A 26520-nucleotide genomic window follows, 5' to 3' on the forward strand; every position below is an offset into this window, starting at 1 on the left:
CCGGGGTCATGATTTGAACAATTTAGAATCTACACTACTCCATGATGCTTCCACATAAGTTTCAGCTCTTCTGGCCCCAGTGGTTCTTGGATCTACAAAGTTTGCTTGAATTTTACTTTGATTATCAACTTCTCCGAGAAATTTTCTTAAATTGATTGATTGATTGTTTATTGTTTAACGCCGAGTCGGCAATATTTCACCCATGTTTCGGAGGATAACTTATTTTAAATAATCGGTTTCTGAAAGGTTTTTGGTTTCTCTGGCGGCCCCCAGTGAGCCTACTCTTTTTTCGAAATCCAGAGAAACGATTTCTTAAATTGAAAGAGCAAAAGATTTCCACCCTTAAAATCCATAATTTGTACCAAATATATCTTTACAGAGGTCAGGTACATGTTGATAAAGATCACGATAAATAATATCCATTGTGATTCCATATTCAATCCTCTGTTCCAGCGGAATCTGGTCAATATAATGTCCGATGTCCATGAAGAATCTAGGCAGTCCACCTTGTAGCATGACACCCACTGCTAGTCCACGGTTTGTCATGGTAATGCCTGGAGCACCCGAAGCACCATGTTGCATGAAACAATTCAACCCGACCATACCTTCATTGTCAAGTATAGAGTAGGCATTGTCTACCCATTCCACTGGTTTTCCATTTAATTGTAAAATGTTTTTGAGATCAACATGATGTTTCTGCACCCATTCGACAGAGTTTTGAACTCGCTTTGAGCTCCGATGCAATACTGTAACTTTTGGTTCAAATGCCTTATAATTGTGACCCGGATGACCAAATCCAATGAAAGTGAGGATTGAATCCGCTGTTGGGAGACAAAATTCTCTGAATGGTGTTGGAAGATTTGATGGGTCATCAACTAGCAATTCTAGCACGCAGACATCTTTCAGAGGATCAAGGTATTGGATTCCTCTGATGTAAAATTGTTTATTGGCTTCTTTTCTTGATCCTTTGAACTCAACATATACGTTATCGGCCAGTAATCTATTGCTATCATGAGGAGCAAAATCGTTTCGACCACGAATTTCTAAAATCAAAATGAGAAACTTGAATTACAGTTTAAACTCAAAAATTAATATCATTGATAAGTCAATCTAATTAAAATTCGATGTTCCGAATCCAATACCGCTTCTCACTTTAAGCGGTAGCAGATTCGAAACATCGAATTTTATTTAGATTGTTGCTATGTTGTTCTTGCATCGGTGACTATAATCTATTTTTTTTTTTTTAGCTTATTGTTGTCTTGTTAAGAATGTTTTCTTTACATCATTTTTGAATCATAACAAACTTAATGAGAGGGAAAGTCTTCTTAGATTTGCGAACAATAAATCCATATTCGTAAATAAATTAAACCAAAGACATGACATCATTAAATTGGTGTCTCCATTTTATAAAACGAGAGATTTCGAATGAAATTTCTTTCATGTGGTTTTAACACCTATTCAATTGTTGAAAATTTTCATTAAAGAGTACAAGCTATCTAAAGTAAATGTCAATTATTCATATGTTTGGACCTAGTTGTTTTAAGGAGCCGGTGTGGCCGTTCTTTTAACCTCCCTTAAACTGGATATTTAAGGAATCACTGTCTAGTTAGTAGAGTATGCCAGGGCATCAACGATAGTTGGAAACGTGGGATAATTTGCATAACGGGCGAAGCGTTGATGTCCCTGGCATACTCTACTAACTAGAAAGTGATTCCTTATATTTCCATTTCATTGTGAAATAAAATTGTAAATTTAGATTTTAAAAATGTAGACTAATAGATTTAAATTACACGAGGCCTCCCATGTCAATTTCAATAGTCCCCGCCCACTGACGTCAAACATAAAGACAGCCGCACGAGATTTACAGGCATATTAGGCCTCTTTTGCGTCAGACACAAAGACAGACGCACGAGATTTATATGCATATTACACAGGTACTTGTGGACAGGACCCCCCCCCCCCATATTCAACCCCGGGGCTTGTTGGACATTTTTTCACAAATTATATATATTGCACTTATTCATCATGAGTACCATAGGAAAAAATCGTGAAACCCCCAAAATAATCGTTCCACACAAAAAATACCTCACTATACATTAAATGTATAGTGAGGTATTTTTTGTGTGGAACGATTATTTTTGGGGTTTCACGATTTTTTCCTTTGGTACACATAATGAATAAGAGCAATAAATATAATTTGTGAAAAAATGTCCAACAAGTCCCGGGGTTGAATATCGGGGGGGGGGGGGGGGGGGGGCTGTCCACAAGTACCTGTGGCATATTAGGCCTCCTTAGCTCCTGAGCTATCGCTTGGCGAAATTTACATTCGGGTAGAATGATCAAGAAATCAACTCAACTAACTTTCAAAGAGTTATCACAGAGAGAACAAATAGAAATGGAAATATTTTAAAATACTTGATTACTGTCATTAAAATAAAACAAGAGGCCCATGGGCCACATCGCTCACCTGAGCACATTGCGAAGGAAAAAGCACAAATCAGTTCAGTATTGAAAAGTTTACCGGGGGGGGGGGGAGGGGACTTGAATTTTAATCTACCTGAGGATGCTTCCATATCAATATAACAAATGGCTTTGCTGTTCTTGAGCAAACGATTTTAAAGATTTTTTCCCCTATATATTCCTTTGTAAAAATTTTATATCCCATTGTGGCCCCTCCCTACCCCTCGGGGTCATCATTTGTACAAATTTGAATCTACACCACTTGAGGATGTTTCCATATCAATATGACTAAACATGGCTTTGTTGTTCTTGAGAAGATTTTAAAAGATTTTTTCCTATATATTCCTATATAAAACCTTTATCCCCCATTGTGACCCCACCCTGCCCCCGGGGTCATGATTTGAACAAACTTGAATCTACACTACCTGAGAATGCTTCTATATCAATATGAATAATCATGGCCTTGCTGTTCTTGAGAAGATTTTTAAAGATTTTTCCTATAAATTCCTATGTAAAACTTTGATCCCCCATTGCGGCCTCACCCTACCCCCAGGGGTCATGATCTGAATAAACTTGAATCTACACTATGTAATGAAGGCTTACTTTAAGTTTCAACTTTTTTGGACCTGTGGTTCTTGAGAAGAAGATTTTTAAAATATGCCACCAAATTTTCACTATTTTTGAATAATCTCCCCTTGAATGAGGGTGTAGCCCTTCATTTGAACAAACGTGAATCCCCTGCACCCAAGGATGCTTTGTGGCAAGTTTGGTTGAAAATGACCCAGTGGTTCTGGAGAAGAAGTCGAAAATGTGAAAAGTTTACAAAGAGACGGACAGACAGACAGACGGATCAGAAAAGCATGTTGCCATCGTACAAACCTGTGATTTGCATAACGTGATGCGCTACAGACATAACAGATGCTGTACCAACTCGAAACACAGTAGAAATTAACAACGGGGAATGTAAACAGCCCACTGACTGACTCAAGGTATGGAGATTTTCCCAAACCTCGACAGTGAGCGTGGAGTCCACAAAACGCTTGAATCTATTATCACCATGCATCGTCTTATCTAAAAATTAAAATGATTTCTACCTATACGTCTCTAGATATTTATTTTTATCAAATAATTTGATACTTTGGTTGATTTATTCGAAAAACAAGACTTTTTTTTAACCTACCTTCCTCCAAGAAGGGAAATTTTGGTGCATCAAAGTCGACAGAGTCAGGTGATTCTGGTGGTGTTGAGAAAACATCGATTTCTTCAAACATAATAGAAAATTATTGTGATGCATTACAAAATTTATTCCATATGATATGTAAGTAGTCAAGCAGATATATTTCTCCAAACCTGAAAGTTTCTATACCTTGGAAATGCGGAACGTATTTTTCAACCTAAAAAAGAAAATAAATTCCATGAATCTGAGAGAGAGAGAGAGAGAGAGAGAGAGAGAACATGACATTAAGACGAAGTCCTTACCCTCTCCCACCACTGTCGAAGGTTCTGGTACGTCAAAGGATGAGGTGAAAGCGTTTTATTGCCGCAGCAGTATCGTGTATCATGTTGAAATATTTCATCTGCAAGAACTGGCATGGAATCTTCAGGTTCCATAATTTTACACTGAATATACTGAATTGGTTTCATGCTCTCCTGATAACAAGTTCTAAATATGTCATCAAGGGAGTCATTTAGAAATAATCGCACAGAATTTCCAACTCCACCAAATGTTTGATTGGTACTTTGATCGGTACTTTGATTCGTGCTAAATAACATTGCTTGTATCATATTGTCTTTGCAATATAACATCAAATTGCAAGATTCCGTCACCTTCAAACATACAAGCCCCCTGTACAGAATTGGCTTCCCCTGAAGATAATAAAGGTTTGTCCACTTTGAAATACAACCTGCAATTACCTTGTCCATAATTGGATCAGGGACAAAAGCTTCCCTAAACTTTAAGCAATAAGCACACGTTTTCTGGATACTAATATTTTGATCATCAAAAAAGTCTTGCACTAGTGTAGTGTATATTTGTCTTTTCAGAAGGCTTGGGACGATCCAGTGGGGTTTCATGCTAGCAATGAGATTCAACTCCTCCATGCTGAGTAGTATATCATCAGCAAATGCAACAAGCTGATCATCTCCACTCAATTTGAAAATTTCTTTAGCAAATTCTGCAGTAAGTGTCCCCTCCTCATACAACAAATTCCACTGCCTTCGAATAATCTCATTATCAAATTTTCTCTCAGCACATGGAGGTCTGATCAGTTGTTTGAAAGCATTAACAATCCATTGGGGATCAATGAATACGTATTTCTTTAACCTTTTAGATCCCCAAAAGAATATTATAAAACCTTTTAAATGATAATGTTCTAGTACCCCTTCTAGGTTTTGGATAGTAGACAAAGTCACTTCACAATTCTTCAAGTGATTTTTCAACTTGTCAACTGTTATTAGTTTGATTTTTCTGCTTTTCAGGACAGAGATTTCACGCTCAACAGCCACCCATTGAAGAGGGATTTCTTTTTCCCAGTTGGGTTGTACTTTGGCTGATTCAACAATACAATTCTTCAGTCTCTCTATTTCTGGATCGTAGTAGAGATAGGTATTGTCCACTATAAATCTTCCACGAATGAAAGAGGGATCTATCCCTCGTAATTCTGACAAATTGAGAACTTCTGCAAGATAACTAAGTGCAACGTCTTTCTTTTCCTCCTCACTCTATCAAATTTAAAGATAATCCTTTTAAATCAACTAAACCTTTTTCACTCTATTAAATCAAAAGAGAATCGTATTTCAATATAGGAAATAAATGTATTTTTCTGTTTTGAGGTCTACACAACTTTAAATGGAAAGCCAGAAATTACTCAACTTACTTCTCCTGGTAACTTATCTTTATGGGTAACTACAAATATAATAGGTGGTAAACGAAACCCACAGCTAACGCCGGTATCCTTAACCTTTGCATAGGTTAATATAGACCTCAACCAAAACCTCGTCTTTTCTGAAATTACATGCAGTACATGAAAGCAATAAAATGACATCTTAACAAAAAAAACTCCCTCGATGAAAGTGACCATTATATTTTTAAAAGACAGCAAAAATTCTACTTTAAGTAAATATATGAAAGTAATTTCTATTTGAATTGAAGAGCTCAACTATTGATTGGAAATAATCTTTAAATCTTTCAAAGATCTATCAAGGTATTTAGTTCTTTAAAGATACCTTAAAACAGTTAAAGGTATACATGTATCTTATTATTTGAGTATGCTTATATATATATATATACTAGTATATTGATTTGACAGTAGTACTAGTATGTTACGTTACCAATTTCGTCCATATTTGTTCGTCTCCGAGTTACTTAGGTCAATTATGACTAGGAAAACTGCGTCCGGAGACAGAAAAACATGGTGTGTCGCATAGAAAACATCTTCTCCAGCAAAATCCCACATTGAAATGTGAGCAAACTTTTGCGGAAAGTCTACGTTTGCCTCTATTTCAAAATTTATTTTCATATTTTCATGTATGCTATTAGATCTGTCAGTAGAAACATTCTCTGTTAATTTTGTCATTTCCATTTCAGGTGGTTTTATTTCTTCCTTTCTTTCACTTTCTGTAATATCGTCATCAGCATCAGCAATAAAACGAGAGGAACCATCCATGCCTTCCACCACACCATCAGCAAGTTGGCGATTACTACCTGCTGATTGAAGAGCATCCGGTTCAGAAATTATATCAGATTCCTGAAACTTCGAATCTTCAAAGTCTTTCACTCCAAAAGCTATTTTGGATCTGCTATTTTCCAAAAGGTCATCTGTTTTGAAATTGGAAAAAGAGAAAGCAGATGGTCATTATTTTGTCCACCTTTTATTTGTTTATCTTTTAAAGAAAAAGGACCCAATACATGAGCAATATTTAAACAAAACAGTTTTCTTCGTAGATAATATCCTGTTCTACTTAATTGCTGTACAAGACTGTATATATTAGACAAAATTGCTAACGCACTACTAAAATTTAATATGTTCATGTGCCTCATCGATACGAGTGAATCTAAAGAACCGTCTTGCCTAGACCTACTGCAATCAAATTTACTAAAGTCTTGATTTTTAGCAAAACACACTAAATGGCCCTCTTGCCCCAAAAATGAATGATTTTCCTTAGCCGATTGCGCACTTTTTGTGTACTGATATACGATGGAAGGCTACCGATGGTGGTCATAGAGGTTGCAGTGGTGATGGTTGCATTTTTATATCCAACGAGTCGCCTAGTAATCACCCAGTACTTTGGCACCCGTACTCGGTCAACCGCATTTTCGTTTGCCACAATTACTAGTATACGGTACAATCTTGCTCTGTCTATTATTTGCCGTGTTCATCTCGGAAGACAGTTTTAAATTTTTTAATCTAGTTGCAGTATTTTTCAACCAACAGAAACATTTTTTCATTTTTACACAAACCCCTCCAAATGAACACCCTACAGACACTATACTAACTGACCTACCAAGCTATTCTGTGTCAAACGCCGCATATCCTGGCATTTGTTTTTTTCTTTTTTAATGAATAAAATCATAATGAACACAATAACAAAGAAGTTATGGAAATCAATTCCTCTAAAACTTGTGAGCAGGATTTCTCATTCCTTTCTATGGCATGGTTATGCTTCAGTTAACATTTAATTATTTAACATGTTTGGGCATTCTAAAGAAAATCAGTCATAAATATGGTACTTTTTTCCAAATCAGACAATATAAATCTATTCAGATTGCCTACAGTCTCACAGAAAACGGTAATTGCATGACATGCTCTTGATCTCGTCTTTAAAATAATATTGAATTGAATATAGATATCGGGATTACTTTTCACAGGATTTCAAATTGAATTCCATGAAAATGCTTCATTTTCTGCACAATTCTATTAAAGCCGTATAGTGCGGAAAAAGTAAGTTTAAATTAATTATGATGTCATAATGGATCTAGCACTACAAAGACAGTATAAACTCGATCATTTACTACATCTTGACCATAAACAAGTTTTGAAAAGGGAAATATTAATTCTATGATGATGCGTAAACAATTTTGTCTAATGTAATGTTATATAAACACAATAAAACCTGTTGATTTGGCTATCATTGCTTTGCCTGGGGTCTTTTAATTCTATTTGCACATTGATTCCTATGGGAATTTCAACAACACACTTTAGCCAATAATTTTTATGTTGAAAATGGTAAATATTTTTTTTACACATTATATGCTTGAAAAGACAACATAACATACGTGTAATAAAATAGTTAGTACCTTACCTTCAATATCAATGGTCCATTTTCGAGTTTCCAGATCCACAGTAAACTTTTCAATATAAACATCAATACCCTCTGTGCTTCGGATGCTTGTAATGTTTTCGCCTAGAAATCTCCTACAAAGAGTAGTTTTTCCCGCCCCTTTGTGTCCCACAAACATGACCCGAATAGTTCTGTCCAATGTACTCCCTTCTGTGAGTGCTTGCAAGTAGAGGGCTTCCATCTCCGCTCCATTTCGGGAAGAGTTCTTCCATTCTCCTACAAAAAATGAAGACTGGTACATTAATAATTACATAAATTATCTGATTACTAAAGTCAATTAGACTAGATACAACAAACTGATGTTAGTGAATTGTAAACCCCAGGGTTTTGAAGATCTCAAGATCTCTCTCTCTCTCTATATATATATATATATATGAAGGATATTTAAAGATATAAAGACACAGAGAACGAGTAAAACATAAGAGCTTTCATTTCTTCTTCGTGGTGTTAAACAATATACTCATGGTAACGTTACCGTGAGTATATATATATATAGAGAGAGATGATGATGATGATACCGAGGATCCTTTTAGAGATAAGGTTAGATACTTTGATTGCTACAGTTGTTAGAAAGATGTGTTTTTCATGAAAATCTTTTTTGTTTTAGTTTATAAAAGAGAAAATAAGCCAGGATTACTTGGAAATATTTGTATATATTTTGCAGTGGATTGGATTTTGATTTTGCTTTTAACCTCCTTATTTTGTTTTTTACTGAAATATGTATAATATAAATATTACTGGTTTACCGGTATGTATTGGTTTTGCGTTTAGTTTTGTTGTTAATGATCATGACTATATGCTGATATTTTAATAGCCAATAAAACAAATTCCATTGAAAAACCGAAGAATTCGTCAGCAAAACAAACCCCTTTTTTTGAGATACTCATATACAATATCGGCTTGTTTTCTCAGATGTAAATCATGGTGTTTCGTAAGAATTCCAACTTCATGCAGAAGATCGTTATAATATTGATCCTGAAAAGAGATGGTGAGAATATTGTATGAAAACTTAACAAATATTTTTGGGAAAAAACGTGTCTTTTTTATTGTCCTGATAATGTTATGCTTTGTACACTATATCACATAACTTAATTACTATCATTTCTGATTCGCCATGAACAAAACAGATCAAAATCACGGTTTATAAATCTTCCAAATTTACCTGAAGAATTGCTTTTCCGATCTTGGAAGTACATATAGACTTCATCATTTGAAGAGCAAAGAGTTTTTCGTCAATATCAGCCCTTTCTAAAATATGAAGAATATGTAGTGCCAGGTCTTCCTTGTTAATTCTATCTATGACTTCTTGGTTTTCTTTCAATAGGTAGACCTTGGAGAAAGCGTCAAACATTTCTCTTATCTCAGTCAAATGTCCAGTATTGGAACAAATTACCACAAAATGACTTCTATTTTCAACCGCTTTTTTGATTAAGTTGAGGAAGTATGTCATGAATTCCTCATCAATTTTCAGTTTATGGTAGTCCTCTTCGTGTAGCATATGGGAAAGTGTAAGAAGTGTGGCCATTTTCACTTCTGCAATACGTATAATTTATATCTAACATAGATAGGACTGGTGATGATTTAAAAAGCATTAAATTGATCGTTGATATTGCTTATTTATCACATACTAGTATTGCATTTATATTTTCAAAAGCCGTACATACTAATGAATAGTTGTTGCCTTCAAATATACTAACAGATATATTTTACTGTATGCTTTATGGTTAAATAATGTGGACTTTCTGGCTTTAGATGCGTCAGATAAATACTTTTTGAATTGCTTCTTTGACGAATATTTCCAATTATGATATGTGCATTTGCCGCATAAAACGCAGTCTTCATACGATTCGTGCGGGCACACTGCTGCAGACAATTCAAGTTCGAAAACAAAAGATAGTTGCCTTCCTAAAAATAATTATGAGAAAATTAAGGAAAGGTGTATTTTTTTCTCTCAAACAGCATGCAGAATAAAATAAACAATGTATTTAAGAACCCTCTATACACTGCACACTAGAGAGTTCTGATTTTGTGGTACTTTTATGCAGATAGAGTGATCTGCCCTTTGATCAAGAATAAAATAAATTGAAATGTACAGTTTATTACTTAATTTGTGATCAAATCAAGCATTCATAACACTTTAATAGACCAAGATAGATAGAACACTTCATGTGCAGGTATTTTGCCCACATAAGTAAACAACAGTGATTTATGCTCATCAGTACTTCATTGTCTTTGAACATTTTTCCTGGGGGTAAATGCAAGGCACCCTATGCTGAAAATGTGATAGATAGGCTCAATGCTTACACCTTTACACACTATAATTTTCTCAATGTCCAAAAAATAATTTCCTCTAGTGTATAGAGGGTCCTTAAAATATTTTTTTCCAAATCAAATTGAAGACTTAAAATCTTACATTCCATTCTGAGAGAGGTGTCTGGGACAAATGATTCAAATCTGATAGCAGATAATTTATATAGCACGACTCAGCTAACTGCAGAGCAAAGCGGTTGCTAGCAAAAGCAAATCTCCAAAGTAACCGCCTTATAAGGTAGAGCAGCATCCAGCCTTCATCCACATGATCATCCTGACTGCACTGCTCCAGCATCTCATTTGTGACACACTGTATTTTCAGCTCGTCGAAAACCAGTTTGTAAAGATTAGGTAGATGATAACCAAATCTAGGAATGTAATAAAGTAATAAGTATACTAGGTAGAAATTCTGGTAATAAGTGTTCATACATACTATTATAGTATTTGGATAATTGGTACATGTAAAGATGAATACCATCCCTGCCGAAATAATTATAAACTTGTAAATATACAAGACAATAGGTAGCTATATGTGTAACGAAGTGCTTTTTAGAGCCGATTTATAGAAATATCATTTGTGCTTACCTTTTACTACAAAGATACTCTGAGAGTTCGAAAAGTTCTGTTTTGCTCGTTGTGTTGTCTTTACTGATAGTCATGACTCCCAGTAGTCTGATGATTAGAGGAGGGTAGTCCGACCTTAGGTGGGTTTCCACGATCAGATTACGACATGAGTCTACGGCAACCTCAATGTTCTCTGTCCCATCTGTAAGTCAATATTTTACTTAGATAGTAAGGATCTTTACATGTATTTCAATCATAGTTTTGATACTAGACTTGTTTTCCAAATTTCTACATATTTGTTTCTAAGAAATTAACTTCATACAAATTGATCGTGTCTGGTTTAGGCATCGTTTTATTAAATATTAAGATTTTGATTTTTGATAGAATTTGATTTTCAAGGTGGATGCACGTATCTCCCCCCCCCCCCCATCTCTCAAGAAACAAAAAATCGTATTTATCAGTGATATCCATAATACAGGGTGGGCTGAAATTTAGAATGAAAATAAACATCGGAATATTGGGATAACTTTTATGACTTCCTGATACGTATTCATAAATTTCCCTTAACATGCAGAGACGTTAGATTGGCGGATTTCCGCTCTTTCGATTTTTGCAACAATGGATTATAATGAAAATGCTTGATCTCAATGAGTAGATAAGTTTTTCAAAGATGCAGAGTTTTTGATATATTATTGCTAAATTTCTAAGGCCCATCCTAAGTCCGGAACCTAGGACACAGGGGTCATGGCTTTATAATCATGCTAGATGTGATGAAGAAGTCTTTGATAATATAAAATGCATTTTTATTAAAATTTCAGCATCTTCTCTGAAACTGCCGAACCAGTCTCAACCATTATTGCTAAATTTCTAAGGCCCATCCTAAGTCCGGAACCTAGGACACAGGGGTCATGACTTTATAATCATGCTAGATGTCATGAAGAAGACTTTGATAACATAAAATGCATTTTTATTAAAATTTCAACTTCTTCTCTGAAACTGCTGAACCAGTCTCAACCATTTTTATCAAAAGGGAGTATGAACAAAGAGAAACAAAATTCGTGAATTTCATGGTCTCTTTCTCCCTGGGATCCGACTGGTGGGTCTCAAACCATCAAAATTCAATCCTTATAAATCCTTTAAAGATACTCCAGGACATCAGGAATGAAACTGTTGGTATTAATATAATAAGCAATCCACCAAAGATGGCATCTGGTTCAGCTACCGAGATGGGACGAAGTAGGTGCACGCAATATATATATATATATATATATATATATATATATATATATATATATATATATATATATATATATATATATATATATATATATATATATATATATATATATAATCTTTAAAAATTACATATCTTTGTTTAAAAACATTTAAAAATCTTGTGGAAAATTCCAGTATACTTCGTTCTACATTTTATTACATGGAAATATCTGATTTATAAGCAAATATACAAGTGGATTCCAGAGGATGACAGACCACGCCTACAGTGTACATTACTATCGTTATCAAATTGCAGACACTATTCTTGACCTGTAATTACTCGCCGAAAACTTAAGTGTCAAATGTAAGTGAAGGTTCTTATCTCAATGGGTTTAAAAGTGTTTTTATATATCTCATTTATTATTTATTGCTTTTTGTCAGTCTTTTTCTCGACCGTATACAAACATGTACTAAGTGACATAGGTAGTCGACTATTGAAGAGCCAGAACGTACAATGACTAGTATATACAATTCACAATGAGAAATTTCTACAAAAGCTAAATAATTATTCTTAGAAATGAAGACTTGGCATTTTACAAGTAAAAGATTAGTACTTTTGGTCTAACATTTAACCCAGTACAAGCTACATTTGTCATAAGGAAGATGTCAAAATGTGTAGCATAAAGCTCACGTTCAGCATCATTTAGCGGGGTATATACAAAATACACGTACTGAAATCATGTAATTCCTTTTCATCTCATTTTAAGCTTAAGGTCACCTGAGTCACTCAAGTGACCTATTGCGTTTTTGTCCGTTGTCGTGCGCCGTGCGTCTTATAAACTTTCGAACATATTCTAGCATCTTCTCTGGAACCGCTGAACCAATTTCAAAAAAAATTTGCACATAGCATCTATTAGGAAAGGACAACAAAAATTGTGAACTTCATACTCCCTGCCCCCCCCCCCCCCCCCGTTCCCAAACGGGAACTAAAAAGTGGGACTAAAACTATCACAATCTTCTTTACTTCTGGACATTAAGCAGTCAAACTGTTAGCATGATTGTAATAAGCATTTAACCTTCTACCAAAATTGTGAAATTCATTGCACAGGGTCCGAGGTTCTGGTATTAACGTGAGGCTCAATTGATCATATTAGTGAAAATGCATTCTTTGAAATCCTTCTTCTCTACTCCGGGGTATGGAAAGCCATAGCTGCCTTGTGTGGTTATTTCATGAGAATATTGTGCTTTTTATATTATGCTGTGGTTATTTCATGTGAAGATTGTGCTTTATTATGTTATGCTGTGCTTATTTCAAGCTGAAATGGTGCTTTATTATGTTATGCTGTGGTTATTTCCTGCGAAGATGGGTTTTTGTGTTATGTTGTGGTTATTTCTTGTGAAGGTGGGTTTGTTTTTTATGTTATGCTGTGGTTATTTCATGTGAAGGTGTTTTTTTTATATTATGCTGTGGTTATTTCATGTGAAGGTGTTTTTTTTATATTATGCTGTGGTTATTTCATGTGAAGGTGTTTTTATGGTATATGCTATGTCCAAATTACATGTTGCAAATTATTGACACAAAACACAAACTTGTTCGCTGGAGATCTGAAATACTTAAGTCATTCTCTAGGGTATTTTGAAGAAATGGTTTGGGAATTTCGAAATTTGGTGTACCACAATTTGTATACACTTTTTGGGCATAACTTTTCAAGTTTATGCATTCAGTTCTTCGTCTCATCATTTCTGCCATGTTTGAAACGCCCAGACGTTCTAATTGAAAAGCCGATAATCTACAAACAATATCTGTACTAATTTTCTCCCCTTCAAAATTTGGAATTGCATGGTGCAAGTTTAAATTTTGAAGAATATTGCAAATTTACTAAAATGAGCCATTGTAGCTCTTCAAATATGAGAGATGAAGCCAAGTCAAACGGGTTCCGAATATAATAATTATGCACCTATATATATACATGAAATAACCACAGCATAAAAATCCTCTTCACATAACAAAACCACAGCATAACATAAAAACACTTTCACATTGAATAACCACAGCACACTATAAAAAAAAACTACCTTCACATGAAATAACCACAGCATAATGTAAAAAAAAAAAAAAAAACACCTTCAAATAAAATAACCACAGCATAACATAAAAAACAACTACACATGAAATAACCACAGCATAATATTAAAAAAGCACCACCTTCACATAAAATAACCACAGCATAACTTAATACAGCACAACATAAGATAATAAAACCCCATCTTCACATGAAATAACCACAGCATAATATTAACAAGAAGCCCATGGGCCACATCACTCACCTGAGCACATTGGCTAGGAAAAAAGCACAAATCACTTCAGTATTGAAAAGTTTGAAGGGGGGGGGGCTTGGATTTTGAACTACCTGAGGATGCTTCCATATCAATATAATAAATGGCTTTGCTGTTCTTGAGCAGAAGATTTTTAAAGATTTTTTTCCTATATATTCCCTTGTTAAAAATTTGATCCCCCATGTGGACCCTCCCTAACCCCCCCCCCCCCAATCATTTGAACAAACTTGAATCTACACTACCTGAGGATGCTTCAATATCAATATGACAAAACAAGGCTTTGCTGTTCCTGAGAAGAAGATTTTTCAAGTTTTTTCCCCTATATATTCCAATGTAAAACTATGATCCCCCATTGTGGCCCCACCCTTCCCCCAGGGGTCATGATTTGAACAAACATGAATCTACACTACCTGAGAATGATTCCAGATCAAAATGACAAAACATGACTTTCCTGTTCTTGACAAAAAAAATTTCAAGTTTTTTTCCTATATATTCCTATGTAAGACTTTGATCCCCCATTGTGGCCCTACCCTAATCCTGGGGGTCATGATTCAAACAAAGTTAAATCTACACTATCTGAGAATGCTTCCATTTCTATATGACTTAACAAGGCTTTACTGTTCTTCAGAAGAAGATTTTTCAAGTTTTTTTTTCTGTATATTCCTATGTAAAACTTTGATCGCCCATTGTGGCCCCACCCTACCCCCAGGGGTCATGATTTGATACAAATTTCAATCTGCACTACCTGAGGATGATTCCATATCAATATGACTAATTGTGGCTTTGTTGTTCATGAGAAGAAGATTTTTAAAGATTTTTTTCTATATATTTCTATGTAAAACTTTGATCCCCCACTGTGGCCCCACCCTACCCCCGGGGGTCATAATTTGAACAAACTTGAATCTACACTACCTGAGGATGATTCCATATCAATATGACTAATTGTGGCTTTGTTGTTCTTGAGAAGAAAATTTTTTTCTAAATATTCCTGTGTAAAACTTTGATCCCCCATTGTGGCCCCACCCTACCCCAGGGGTCATGATTTGAACAAACTTGAATCTACACTACCTGAGAATGATTCCATATCAATATGACTAATCATGACTTAGTTGTTCTTGAGGAGAAGATTTTTAAAGATTTATTCCTATATATACCTATGTAAAACTTTGATTCCCCATTGTGGCCCCACCCTACCCCAGGGGGTCATGATTTGTTCAAATTTGAATCTACACTATGTAATGAAGGTCTCACATAAGTTTCAACTTTTACAGCCCAGTGGTTCTTGAGAAGAAGATTTTTAAAAGATACCACCAAATTTTCACTAATTCTTAATTATCTCCCCTTGAAAGAGAGTGTGGCCCTTCATTTGAACAAACTTGAATCCCCTTTACCTAAGAATGCTTTGTGGCAAGTTTCGTTGAAATTGGTCCAGTGGTTCTGGAGAAGAAGTCGAAACTGTGAAAAGTTTACAGACGGACGGACAGACAAACAGACGGACAGACGGACGACGGACAAAATGTGATCAGAAAAGCTCACTTGAGCCTTCGGCTCAGGTGAGCTAAAAAGCACCGTATTCTCATGAAATAACCACTAAAGGCAGGTATGGCGTTCCATACCGAGGTATTTAGCAAGCTAGTTAAGTACATGGCGATTATGAGCAAGGGCGCCTTTTCCTAAATTGTGAAATTCATGGCTCTTGGGTCATTGATTCTTGAGATAGGGTGGGGCTCTGTTGAAGTTCATAATTATGGTGAAAAATTGTGAATTCTTTGAAAATCATCTTCTCTGCCCCTAGATATTTGCTAGACAAACTAAGCACACTGTTATGATGAGCAAGAGTGCATCTTCTAAAATTGTGAAATTCTTGGGTCAGTATTTCTATAATTAGGACTGGACTCCATTGATCATTTAGTGAAAATGCATTAATTCTTTGAAAATCTTCCTCTTTAGTATTTAGCAGACAGACATGATTATAATAAGCAAGAGTGCCTTCCAAAACTGAGAAATTCATGTCCCTTGGGTCAGGGTGTTAGAGCAGAGCTCTATTGATCATATAGTGAAAATATATTAATTCTTTGAAAATCTTCTTTGCTCCTTGGTACAAATTAAGTAGGCAAACAAAGCACAATAATTATGATGAGCATGGGTGCCTTTTCCAAAATTGTGAAACTCATTGTCCCTGGGTCAGGGGTTCTGGTATTAGGACATGGCTCTATTGATCATATAGTGAACATGCATAAATTCTTTGAATTTCTTTTCTGCTCCTGGGCTAATAGAATAGAAACCAAGTCATAGTCGTAATGATCAAGTGTTGTTTTACCACATTTGCAAAATCATGCCCACTGAGTCAGGGGCTTTGTTGCCGGGGCAGGGCTCTATATAGATAATGTAAGAAAATGTTTTCTTTGAGAGAAGCTATTCCCTTTTAATGATTTACCTATAATAATTGAAATTACTGCATATAAAGTAACAGACAGGTTTCTAAAACAAAAAGCTTTTGATGTTTAATAAAAAAAAGTATATTTTTAAATAGTTTTTAATGGTCAAGAAGAGTTTGTAAGTAAAAAAACCCCAACAAATATTAAATAAAAATACTTAAGATTTAAATTCAAATCACAAATAAAACTAAAAAAGCAGGACATGATGATTGAAGAGGTTTATGCTGAAGCACTGTATTGTACTTATAATATGTGTCAAAATAGGAGTTTAGTTGGCACTGGCATATACAGGCAAGTAAATATATCTACTTTCAATGTTGTTACAGATTACATGTACCAGACTAAGACAAGCTAAATTGTCCATAGCCCCATTTCTTTTGTTTGTGATCAACATACTTTCTATCAATTTAGTTTGCTTTGTTTTATAATTATCAAATTGGCATTCTATGGATCCTTTACTGGGTTGTTTCATACTCAGGTGGCCGTTAAGGCCCCTGGGCCTCTTGTTACTATTACAAGCGCTATCAATGTTATCAACTGTACAAAAGGGTATTAAATTTATTAATTTTTCAGTTTTAATGCCAGATGTCGTTTACAATCTGAAACTATAGACACGCGGTGAACGAATCAATACTCAGAGCGCGTTAAATACCTATACTGGAATTCCTCATGTAGGAAAACCACAGATTCCCTTGTGTGTGATCTGATGCACTAAACTCCAGGTTTCCAACTGTGAATCTATATGAGTACCAAGACCAACCTCTGTCTTCTACCTGTAGACCTTTCAGCTTTATTTTTTCTGTATAGAAGTTTTGTCTCCAGTCTCTATCAGGAAAATTAAGAAAGATTGTAACAGAAACCCGTGATTTAGATTTGAGAATTTAATTTGCAATTAAAAAAAAACTTACAGTTCCAATTTCTTACTTGTAATAATGAAGATATCCATGGCTCAGAACACACCATAGTTTCGTAGAGATAAAGACATTTTCTTTTTTGTACAACCATCCAGAATATCGAGGAAATTTAAGATGGTTGATTCGACGATTCTCTTCTTTATCTGTCATATTCCTTGTGCTCCTGTTTGTAAGTATAGCCACTGTTGGTTTAACACACTTTATTCTTCATATCAATAATAAGGTTCTATCATTGTGTTTTGTGATGCTGAATACTAAATTAGAAACTAGGAAATACACACGAGTCATGCATTCAAGATATTTTTAAAACATGAATAACCATCTATGGATTAGGCGCCGTCCATCGCGTTTATCGATTTACGTTTGGTTTAAAAAGACTTTTTGTTAATTGAATGAAGTCAGTGTGCCATATGAAATACTAGTATGATCAGTGCATGTATGTGTGTGTAATATGTTATTACCAAACAAAAACACTCGAATACCATGGCCTTGAACATGTCTTATAACTTAAGTGGGTGGTTGTAATTAAAGGAATAACTTCCTAAGAAACTCAGAGTATATACAAGTATTTATGCTTAATTAAATGTCTCGATTCAGTCGACTCGATTGTAGGAAATCCTATTAGGATCCATCGTCTCAAGCCACGGTCCGGAGTTCGCATATAGTATGGGAGAGGATCGTACATGGATTTTGGCCGTGGTTGGATCAATCTATGTAGAAAATATTTTTAAAAGGCGTAATAAGACGAGTAAGAGAAGTCCTCTGATGCCAGATACTTCTACCAAGGGTCATGGATTCCACAATTTTGGTTGAAGGCTAATTGCACTTTATACCCATGCAAATATTTTGCCTGCTTTTTTCCAAGAGAAATCGTAATTTTTAACGCCTTTTTAATAGGCGAAATAACACCTTTTGTAAAGGGATAATAACACCATTTGAAAAGGCGAAATAACGCCTTTTAAAAAAGGCCGTAATTACGCCTTTTTCGCGTTATTAGAGAGGTTGAGATTTCATACGTGTACGTGTACGTCTAGTAGGGAAATTCCCTAAATTTCTCGCGTATTACGTCATCAGTTTTTGGATGATAAGTTTTCTACACGTTCCTACAACTTGTAAAAAGGCATCTATACGTAGGTGTAAACTTGTAGCTTTTTCAGTAAAAACTAGTCAATTTAAGTGGGAAACTGTTATTGTTGTTAATTATTTAGGATGTTGAGTTTCATGAACACTTATTTTAACCATGTTTTGCCCACTAACTAAAGTCAAACTAATTTCACGTAACTACAAAATAGTTGAAACAGAGACACCGATTACAGTCTACACGTTCATGTTACGCGTCATTAGAGAGGTTGAGATTTTAAACTTGTACGCGTACGTGTACAGATAATTAGACGTACACGTACACGTTTTTGTAATTTGTCTGTTGAGATTTTAATGACGTGTAACAAGAACGTGTACAAGAATTTCGCGCACTTTATTTTCAATGTCTTCAGAAATGACGTCATTTTCGTTTATGACGTTTCCGTAAATAATGGCAGATGCTTTGGAAATTGCTTGTTTATGTGAAGACGATGATGTGTTGCTTATGTCTACAGTTACAGAAGACGATGTAAAAAGTCAACAGCTAAATCTAGACAATTTATCTGAGGAAGAGTTTTATTCATTCTTTCGATTTCAGAAGAATGATATTTCTCGCCTATGCGAGGCATTGTCCCTTCCATCCAAATTCGTATGCCCAAATGGTACTCGGGTATCTACGACAGAGGGTGTCTTGATACTGCTTAGGCGCTTGTCTTATCCTAACAGACTAGATGACATGAAACCATTGTTTAACCGTTCGAAGTCAGAGCTTTCATACATTTCAAACACTGTATTGGATTATTTGTACCACAGACATTCGGGTAAATTTTGTGACCTAAATCAAAGTTGGTTGGACGAAGAACACCTTCGAATGTACGCTGATGCCATATCAGACATTGGTGGACCACTTCCAAATTGCTGGGGTTTCATAGATGGAACAGTAAGGCCGATATGTAGACCTTCCGCGAACCAAAACCTTGTCTATAGTGGACACAAAAGGGTACATGGCTTAAAATTTCAGTCTGTAGTGATACCAAATGGTTTAATTGCAAATATGTATGGCCCTATAGAGGCAAAGCGCCATGATTCTGCCATGCTAAGAATGAGTGAACTAATGCCGAAACTTGAACAACGCATGACAATGAACGATGGTACAGTATTCTCTCTTTACGGCGACCTTGCTTATCCTTTGCGTGTGCACCTTATTACACCTTTCAAAGGAGCTGTTCTCAGCAACCAGGAAAGAATATTTAACTGTAGAATGTCAAAGCTCCGTTCCAGCGTTGAGTGGACATTTGGAAAAATCCTCTCTCTGTTCGCTTTCGTTGACTATAAGAAAAATCAGAAACTATTTTTACAACCTGTGGCTAAGTATTATCTGGTAGCGTCATTACTCACTAATTGTCACACCTGTTTGTATGGTAGTGTTACGAGCGAGTACTTTAATCTTCCACCTCCTACACTTGAAGAATACATGTCATAAAGTACGGGTGTATGTTATTGATATCGCTGTATATTTCACAAACCGTTACATGGTAAATTTTAACCTGGTCTTATGACAAAAATCTGTGTTGAGTTTTTCTAGTAACTTCTAAAGTAGCCTGTAGAAAAGCTTAATTGAGTTTAAACACTTTAGGTATATTGAAATACATAAAATTCTTTCATTGTCATGCTTTTAATTGATTTCTTGAATATTTTAAAAACACCAAGGAATGTTTTCGCATTTACATTGTATCTTATTACATGGCTAGCTAATATGCTATAATATATTCCATTTATTTATTTAAACATTTCGTAAAAAGCTAGCTAAATGCTAAAATAATCTATTTATTTATTTAAACATTTTGAAAAAAGTTCTAACATCATTTTCGTCTGCTGCTTTTCAGCCTCCAGTCTTTGGAGCCTTTCCTTTTTCTCCAGCTCGAATCTCTCCTTTTCCAAATTTAGCTGCTCTCGACGAAGTGACAATTCCTCATCTCGGGATTGTTTTTCAGTTTCTGTTTTTTCTTTCAAGAATGATATCACACTTGAACTTTTTCTAGGCAATTTACCGCTATTTCGCTGGTCCTCGTCTAAGTAAAAATCAGAACAAAATAATTGACTTGGTTCTAGATGTCAAAAAAAAAAAAAATTAAACTTAAGAATAGTAAACACACCACTTCAATGTTAAATCAGTAAAGGAATTTTCATATTAAATCCTAAATTTATCCTTAGATTTGAAACTGAAGGAATAATGTAGAACAGGACCATGCAAATAGCAACTTTTGCAGAGATTTATCAATTATTATAAATAAGACCGCGGAACATTAAATGGCAAGATTGGAAATATATAGCTTACGTCATCTCCATCTGTTAGAGTCAAAACAATAGTGTGAAATTCCTTTTTGATCTACTTCAGCTACTTTCATACGCACGGTGTAATCGCAACTTCTCAACAGACAAATTTCAAACAACGTGTACGTGTACGTCAAAGTTTGTACACTCGTACACGTACGCGTACAAGTTTAAAATCTCAACCTCTCTATTATGCCCTTATTGGCGTTATCGTTATTAAGCCTTTCTAAAAGGCGTAATTACTCCTTTTCAAAAGGCGTTATAACTCAAAGTGAAAAGGCAGTATAACATTTTTTTTCGCGTTATTACGCCTTTTTCGCGTTAATATGCCTTTTGAAAAGGCGTTATTATGCTTTTGATTTCTTTTTTTCACCCATAGATTGATTCTAATAGGCTTTCGTACGATTGTAAGCATGTGTTCATTTCATATTATTCATTTGGCAAATTTGAAAACAATTAAACATTGAATTATAACCATTCTTACTATATACCATAATTTACATTTCATAGTTCGAAATATCTCTTAAATGTGCATGCAATATTTGAATGACGTTCCTAAAGTGTATTACATAACCTTATTTTTATTTTGTTTTCGTCTGTTCATTGCCACTCTCGTGTTTAAAAACGGACTTTTCATTATTTTCTGAAGCAGTTTATTTATCACTGTGATCTCTGCGCTTTAGAATTGAAGGAATGCAGTTGTGGAATGAGAATAAATGCGTGTAGCAGTGGTAAAAATACAATGCAACGGATCCCGTGAGCAGACCACGGAACATTAACTGGCAATTAAGATTGGAAATATGCAACTTACGTCATTTCCATCTGTTACAGTCAAATTATTTGATTATAGACAATGACATTCGACACGGACGTCTGAGAAAACATTTCATTTTTCAATCCACCTAAGCTACACACGTACGCTCGTAAGCACAGTGTTACTGATTTATCCACAAGACAAATAATTTCCATTTCGGAATAAATTGAAATTTATATAAATCAGAATTTTCTGTCCCTGATTTTAAAGAAATAAAAATGAGGCGACCAATTGATCATGATTCATGTTTGGGTATATATATATATATACGTAAACTGCATATTTCCAACCTTGCCCATGGTCTAATTACATATACTAGTATTTAATACATATGTCTATTAACAACATTTCTTCATAAATTCACACAGACACAGAAATAAAGTGTATTAAATTGATATCCAAACATGGATTTTCTTAAATTCCAGGCCCGTAGGAAGCAATTTCAGTTTGGGGGGCACAGCCATACATTTTTCAGTTGACAGTTGAGGGGGCACTACCAAAAATTTCCTGACAAGCAAAAAAAAAAAAAAAAAAAAAAAAAAGTCATCAGACGTTTTTATTGAGGGGGCACCAGCATATACTACCTATGTTTACTATAGTAATCTATATATCGGCAAAATTATTGAGGGGGCACGCCCCCCCCCGGTTCCTACGGCCATGAATAATTCAGTACGTATATATACTAGGACAGTTGGCCGTATTGTGGAGCATGCGCATGCTCTACGTATGTACAATAAATTTCTAAAACCAGGTAAATTATTGACAAACAAGTTGATGAAACAAGAATATCAGCAGTCTCGTTTAAAGTCATTATTTCGTAAGTTCTGTGGTCGATATAATGACCTTGTCAGCAAATACAATTTATCATTGGGTCAAATGCTGACTGACGTTTTTCATACTAATTGTTAGGCCATTATTTACACAATGAATTGTCGACGGATTTTTCCGTTATTTCCCGATCATGACAAGGAGCACACGGCGGGTGTGATCGGTCGGCAGGGGATGCTCACTCCTCCATGGCACCTGATCCCACCTCTGATGTTTTGGAGGTCCGTGTTTGCTCTGCACCTATTTTGTAATGTTTAATGGACTTTTGAGCTTGAATACTGTTCGTTATCTCCATACATTTCATTGTGGAACATACGTTATACAATGGAAATTTCGCCTCCATTTTATTTTCGCCCTAGACAAAAGTGAGTAAATTTAAGACCGGGTGAATGCAAAAAAAAAAGTATAATTTTATACTTTCTTAAATAGAATCCTGACTGGGCGAATTTAAAACGGGACAAAATTGTTTGTAAGTGTAATAGGGCGAAAATAACCCGGGGCGAAAATAGCCCAGTATTTAAAAAGAACTGTCAATTTTTGGTTATCAGCAATGTTTGAGTGGCAACGTACCGTCAGCCAAGTCTTAATACGGCAAAAGCAATGAAAAATTAGCCTACAGCGTTCAAATCAATATTCCATTCACTCAATAGCTTTTCATTCTAAAGAATAATAATAATTTTTTTTACCCATGAATGTTGAACTTAAATCTAAATTCTAGCTATAGCACATATCAAAATCCCACAAATAATATATTTATTTGCATTTAGGACAAAAGTGAAAGTTTCTGTAACCTGTAATCCGGAAAACAAGCCATAGGGGCTTGTCTTCCGGATTGTTAAATGTAACATAAATTTAAAAAAAAGAATTTTGAATCTACTTGAAATACACTTAAAAGTTGTTAAAATAAAGATTCTGACACTTTCAGTTAAAAAAAAACACGTCTAAAAAAACCACGTCATAAACTAGTTTATGTATATAGGTGTGGTATGTCTTTTTAAACGTTTTAAAACGGCCTGCCTAATTGAAGACTTACAGGTATTTGAAGACCTACAGAAGACGGACGGAAGACCTAAAAAAAACAAGATGTGTTTGTGCAACACTGATCCCCCCGTATGGCAACTTAATTATAGCAAAGGTTAAACTTTCTCAAATGCAAATCAAATATTTTGGTATCCAAAGTAAGGTCTTGTCTCGAGGAATATATCTCTGAAATATGAAAGCCCTAGCAGCAACCATTGAATAGATATGGAAAAGGTTAACTTTTTTTTTTAAAGTATGTCAAACATCAATGTCAAATGGTCAAAATTAATGGTGTCCAAGGAAAGGCCTTCTCCCAAGAAATATACAGGTGAAATATGAAAGCCAAAGCACCAATCGTTCAAAAGTTATGGCCAAGGTTAAAGTTTTCCAAAAGGAGGTCAAACTCCAAGGTCAAAGGGTCAGAGTGGTTGGTATCCAAAGAAAGATCTTGTTACAAGGATTACCTATGTGAAGGATGAAAGCCTTCGCACCAACCGTTCAAAAGTTATGGCCGAGGTTAAAGTTTTTCAAAAATAGGTCAAACTCCAAGGTCAAGGTCAAAGTGTCAACGTTGTTGGTATCCAAAGATAGGTGTGTCACAAAAATTACACATTTGAAGTATGAAAGCCCTAGCACCAATCGTTCAAAAGTTATGGCCAAGGTCAAAGTTTTTTTCAAATGTAGATCAAACTCCTAGGTCAAGGTCAAAAGGTCAAAGTTGTTGATATCTTAAGGAAGGTCTTCATTGTCACAAGGATTACACAGGTGAAGTATGAAAGCCCTAGCGCCAATTATTCAATAGTTATGGCCAAGGTTAAAGTTTGGTAAAATTTTGCTAGACTAGATCAAACACCAAGGTGAAGGTCAAAAGATCAAATATGGTGGTACCCAAAGAAAGGTCTTGTCACAAGAAATACACATGTGAAATATGAAAGCCATAGCTCCAACCAATCAAAAGTTATGGGCAAGGTTAAAGTTTTTGCGGACAGACAAACAGCTAGACAGACGGACGGACAGGGCAAAAACTATATACCCCCCGAATCTTCGATACGGGGGCATAAAAAGGTGGGCTATATACATAGAAACTGATATGATTTTCAAGTAAAACATGTTTAAAATATATATCATATCATGTACCAAAAAAAAACTTTTATGAAAAGTTTTATAGTGTATTTTTAAACTATTTCTTTCTCTCAGACGAACTACATGTTTTTCAAATGTTACTAGTACTCCGCCAGGCGAACTATACTACGCGAACTATAGTTGTGTATGAAATGTACCAATCTTATTCTTAACTACTCATTTTGATGTAATGAACTCTCCCTTCCCCCAAGTAATATTTATCTCTTATGTGAATATAATTATCTTGTATTTTGACATAACGAAGATGTATCTGAAAATATCACAAATGGGCACAGTTTGTCTATCCCCCCTTTTTTTATTTAATCGCATCCTTTTATACTGCATGTTGACATAAATTAAATGTTGACATACCTGGTAATTATCTTGCGTGTCAACAAAATCTGTAAAAGATTTACTTGCATATAGGAGGGCAGAAATTTTGGGGGCTGGCTATGTACCCTGAGACACATTGTATGAAAATATGCGAAAATTAGGTCTGATAGGGGCTTTTAAGTTAGCTTATTATTTGTTTTAGTAATTCAAATAAAAAACAAAAATATTTGATTGACAGAAATTATTGAAAGTCCCGAATTACCTTAAACAAAAATTAATAAAAGAATTAAAATGCATATATTCTACAACTACCACAAATGCATATGCTTTCAAAAGAAAACAATAATTGTAAAAGAACATTTCACAATGTAATTTTAATATAAAGCTGAAATGTAATCAACTCAAGGCCTGGCTTACATTTGTTATTTACCTTTTTGGAAAATGTCCTTTTCTACAAAAGAAATACCCCGGTATATGGAGATAACGAACAGTATTCAAGCTCAAAAGTCCATCAAACAATACAAAATAGGAGCAGAGCAAACACGGACCTCCAAAACATCAGAGGTGGGATCAGGTGCCATGGAGGAGTGAGCATACCCTGCCGACCGGTCACACCCGCAATGTGCTCCTTGTCATGATCGGGAAATAACGAAAAAATCCGTCGACAATTTAGTGTGTAAATACTGGTCTAACAATTAGTATGAAAAAAGTCAGTCAGCATTTGACTCAAAGATAAATTGTATTTGCTGACAGGTCATTGTATCGACCATAGAACTTACGAAATGATGACTTTAAACGAGACTGCTGATATTCTTGTATCATCAACTTGTCAATAATTTACTTCGTTTTAGAAATTGTACATACATAGAGCATGCTCTACAAAGCTATTGTTTGTTTTTTTTTTGTTTTTTTTTGGGGGGGGGGGGGGTTATGAAAGCATTTTCCTAATGAGAGTATTGTGTCAGAAAGAAAAATTCTATTTTTAAAACAAGGTGAATTAATTTGAATAATTACAAGAAATTGAAGATAAAAAGGGACAATTAGCTGTCTTAGATTTGAAAAAGAAGATGGGCGAACAAGGCGAGCGAGCGAAGTGACTATAGTGCAACAAACATGAAGGTGAAAAATTAAATCTCAATTATAACAAAATTTTCTTTGATACTTCATCCAACATTAAACTATACTTTATGTAAAATCTCCAAAATTTGCAAAGATCTCACAAAGATTGAAATTATTTGCCTATGAAAAAGCATACACACACTAAAGAGGGCAAAAAGGACCATATTCTCATCCTATAACTCAATTTTCCGGTATGAGCTCTTCACTCCATTTTTTTGAGTTTATCCTCAAAGTTTGTGTAAAAAATGTACATTTTTTGGTTATTAAAACAAAAACATGGAGTAAAGACCCA

At 35.0% G+C, this 26520-nt stretch overlaps 2 protein-coding genes across 2 annotated transcripts; one reads left to right on the top strand and one right to left on the bottom strand.

Annotated features, from left to right (window-relative positions):
- Positions 1-219: 219 nt before the first annotated feature.
- On the bottom strand, positions 220-17826 carry LOC133190214 (uncharacterized). The gene is given in 16 exon segments (XM_061325722.1): positions 220-1043; positions 3340-3531; positions 3641-3721; positions 3827-3854; positions 3940-5181; positions 5337-5464; positions 5791-5806; positions 5808-6277; positions 7762-8016; positions 8667-8775; positions 8963-9333; positions 9570-9705; positions 10214-10478; positions 10696-10876; positions 17317-17489; positions 17589-17826. Coding segments are annotated over 16 exon segments (4488 nt in total). The 5' UTR covers positions 17729-17826; the 3' UTR covers positions 220-342.
- Positions 17827-19109: 1283 nt separating this feature from the next.
- On the top strand, positions 19110-20141 carry LOC133190627 (uncharacterized). The gene has a single exon (XM_061326318.1). It carries the CDS (start codon positions 19110-19112, stop codon positions 20139-20141), a length of 1032 nt encoding a protein of 343 aa, XP_061182302.1.
- Positions 20142-26520: the final 6379 nt, after the last annotated feature.

Source organism: Saccostrea echinata, unplaced genomic scaffold (assembly GCF_033153115.1).
Source record: "Saccostrea echinata isolate AGI-Se365-2 ecotype Australia unplaced genomic scaffold, CSIRO_AGI_Sech_v1 ptg000022l, whole genome shotgun sequence".
Lineage (NCBI taxonomy): Eukaryota > Metazoa > Mollusca > Bivalvia > Ostreida > Ostreidae > Saccostrea > Saccostrea echinata.

What these genes read in the sequence shown, in the direction of transcription:
- LOC133190627 (XM_061326318.1), top strand. Translation starts at nt 19,110, where the DNA reads ATGGCAGATGCTTTGGAAATTGCTTGTTTATGTGAAGACGATGATGTG.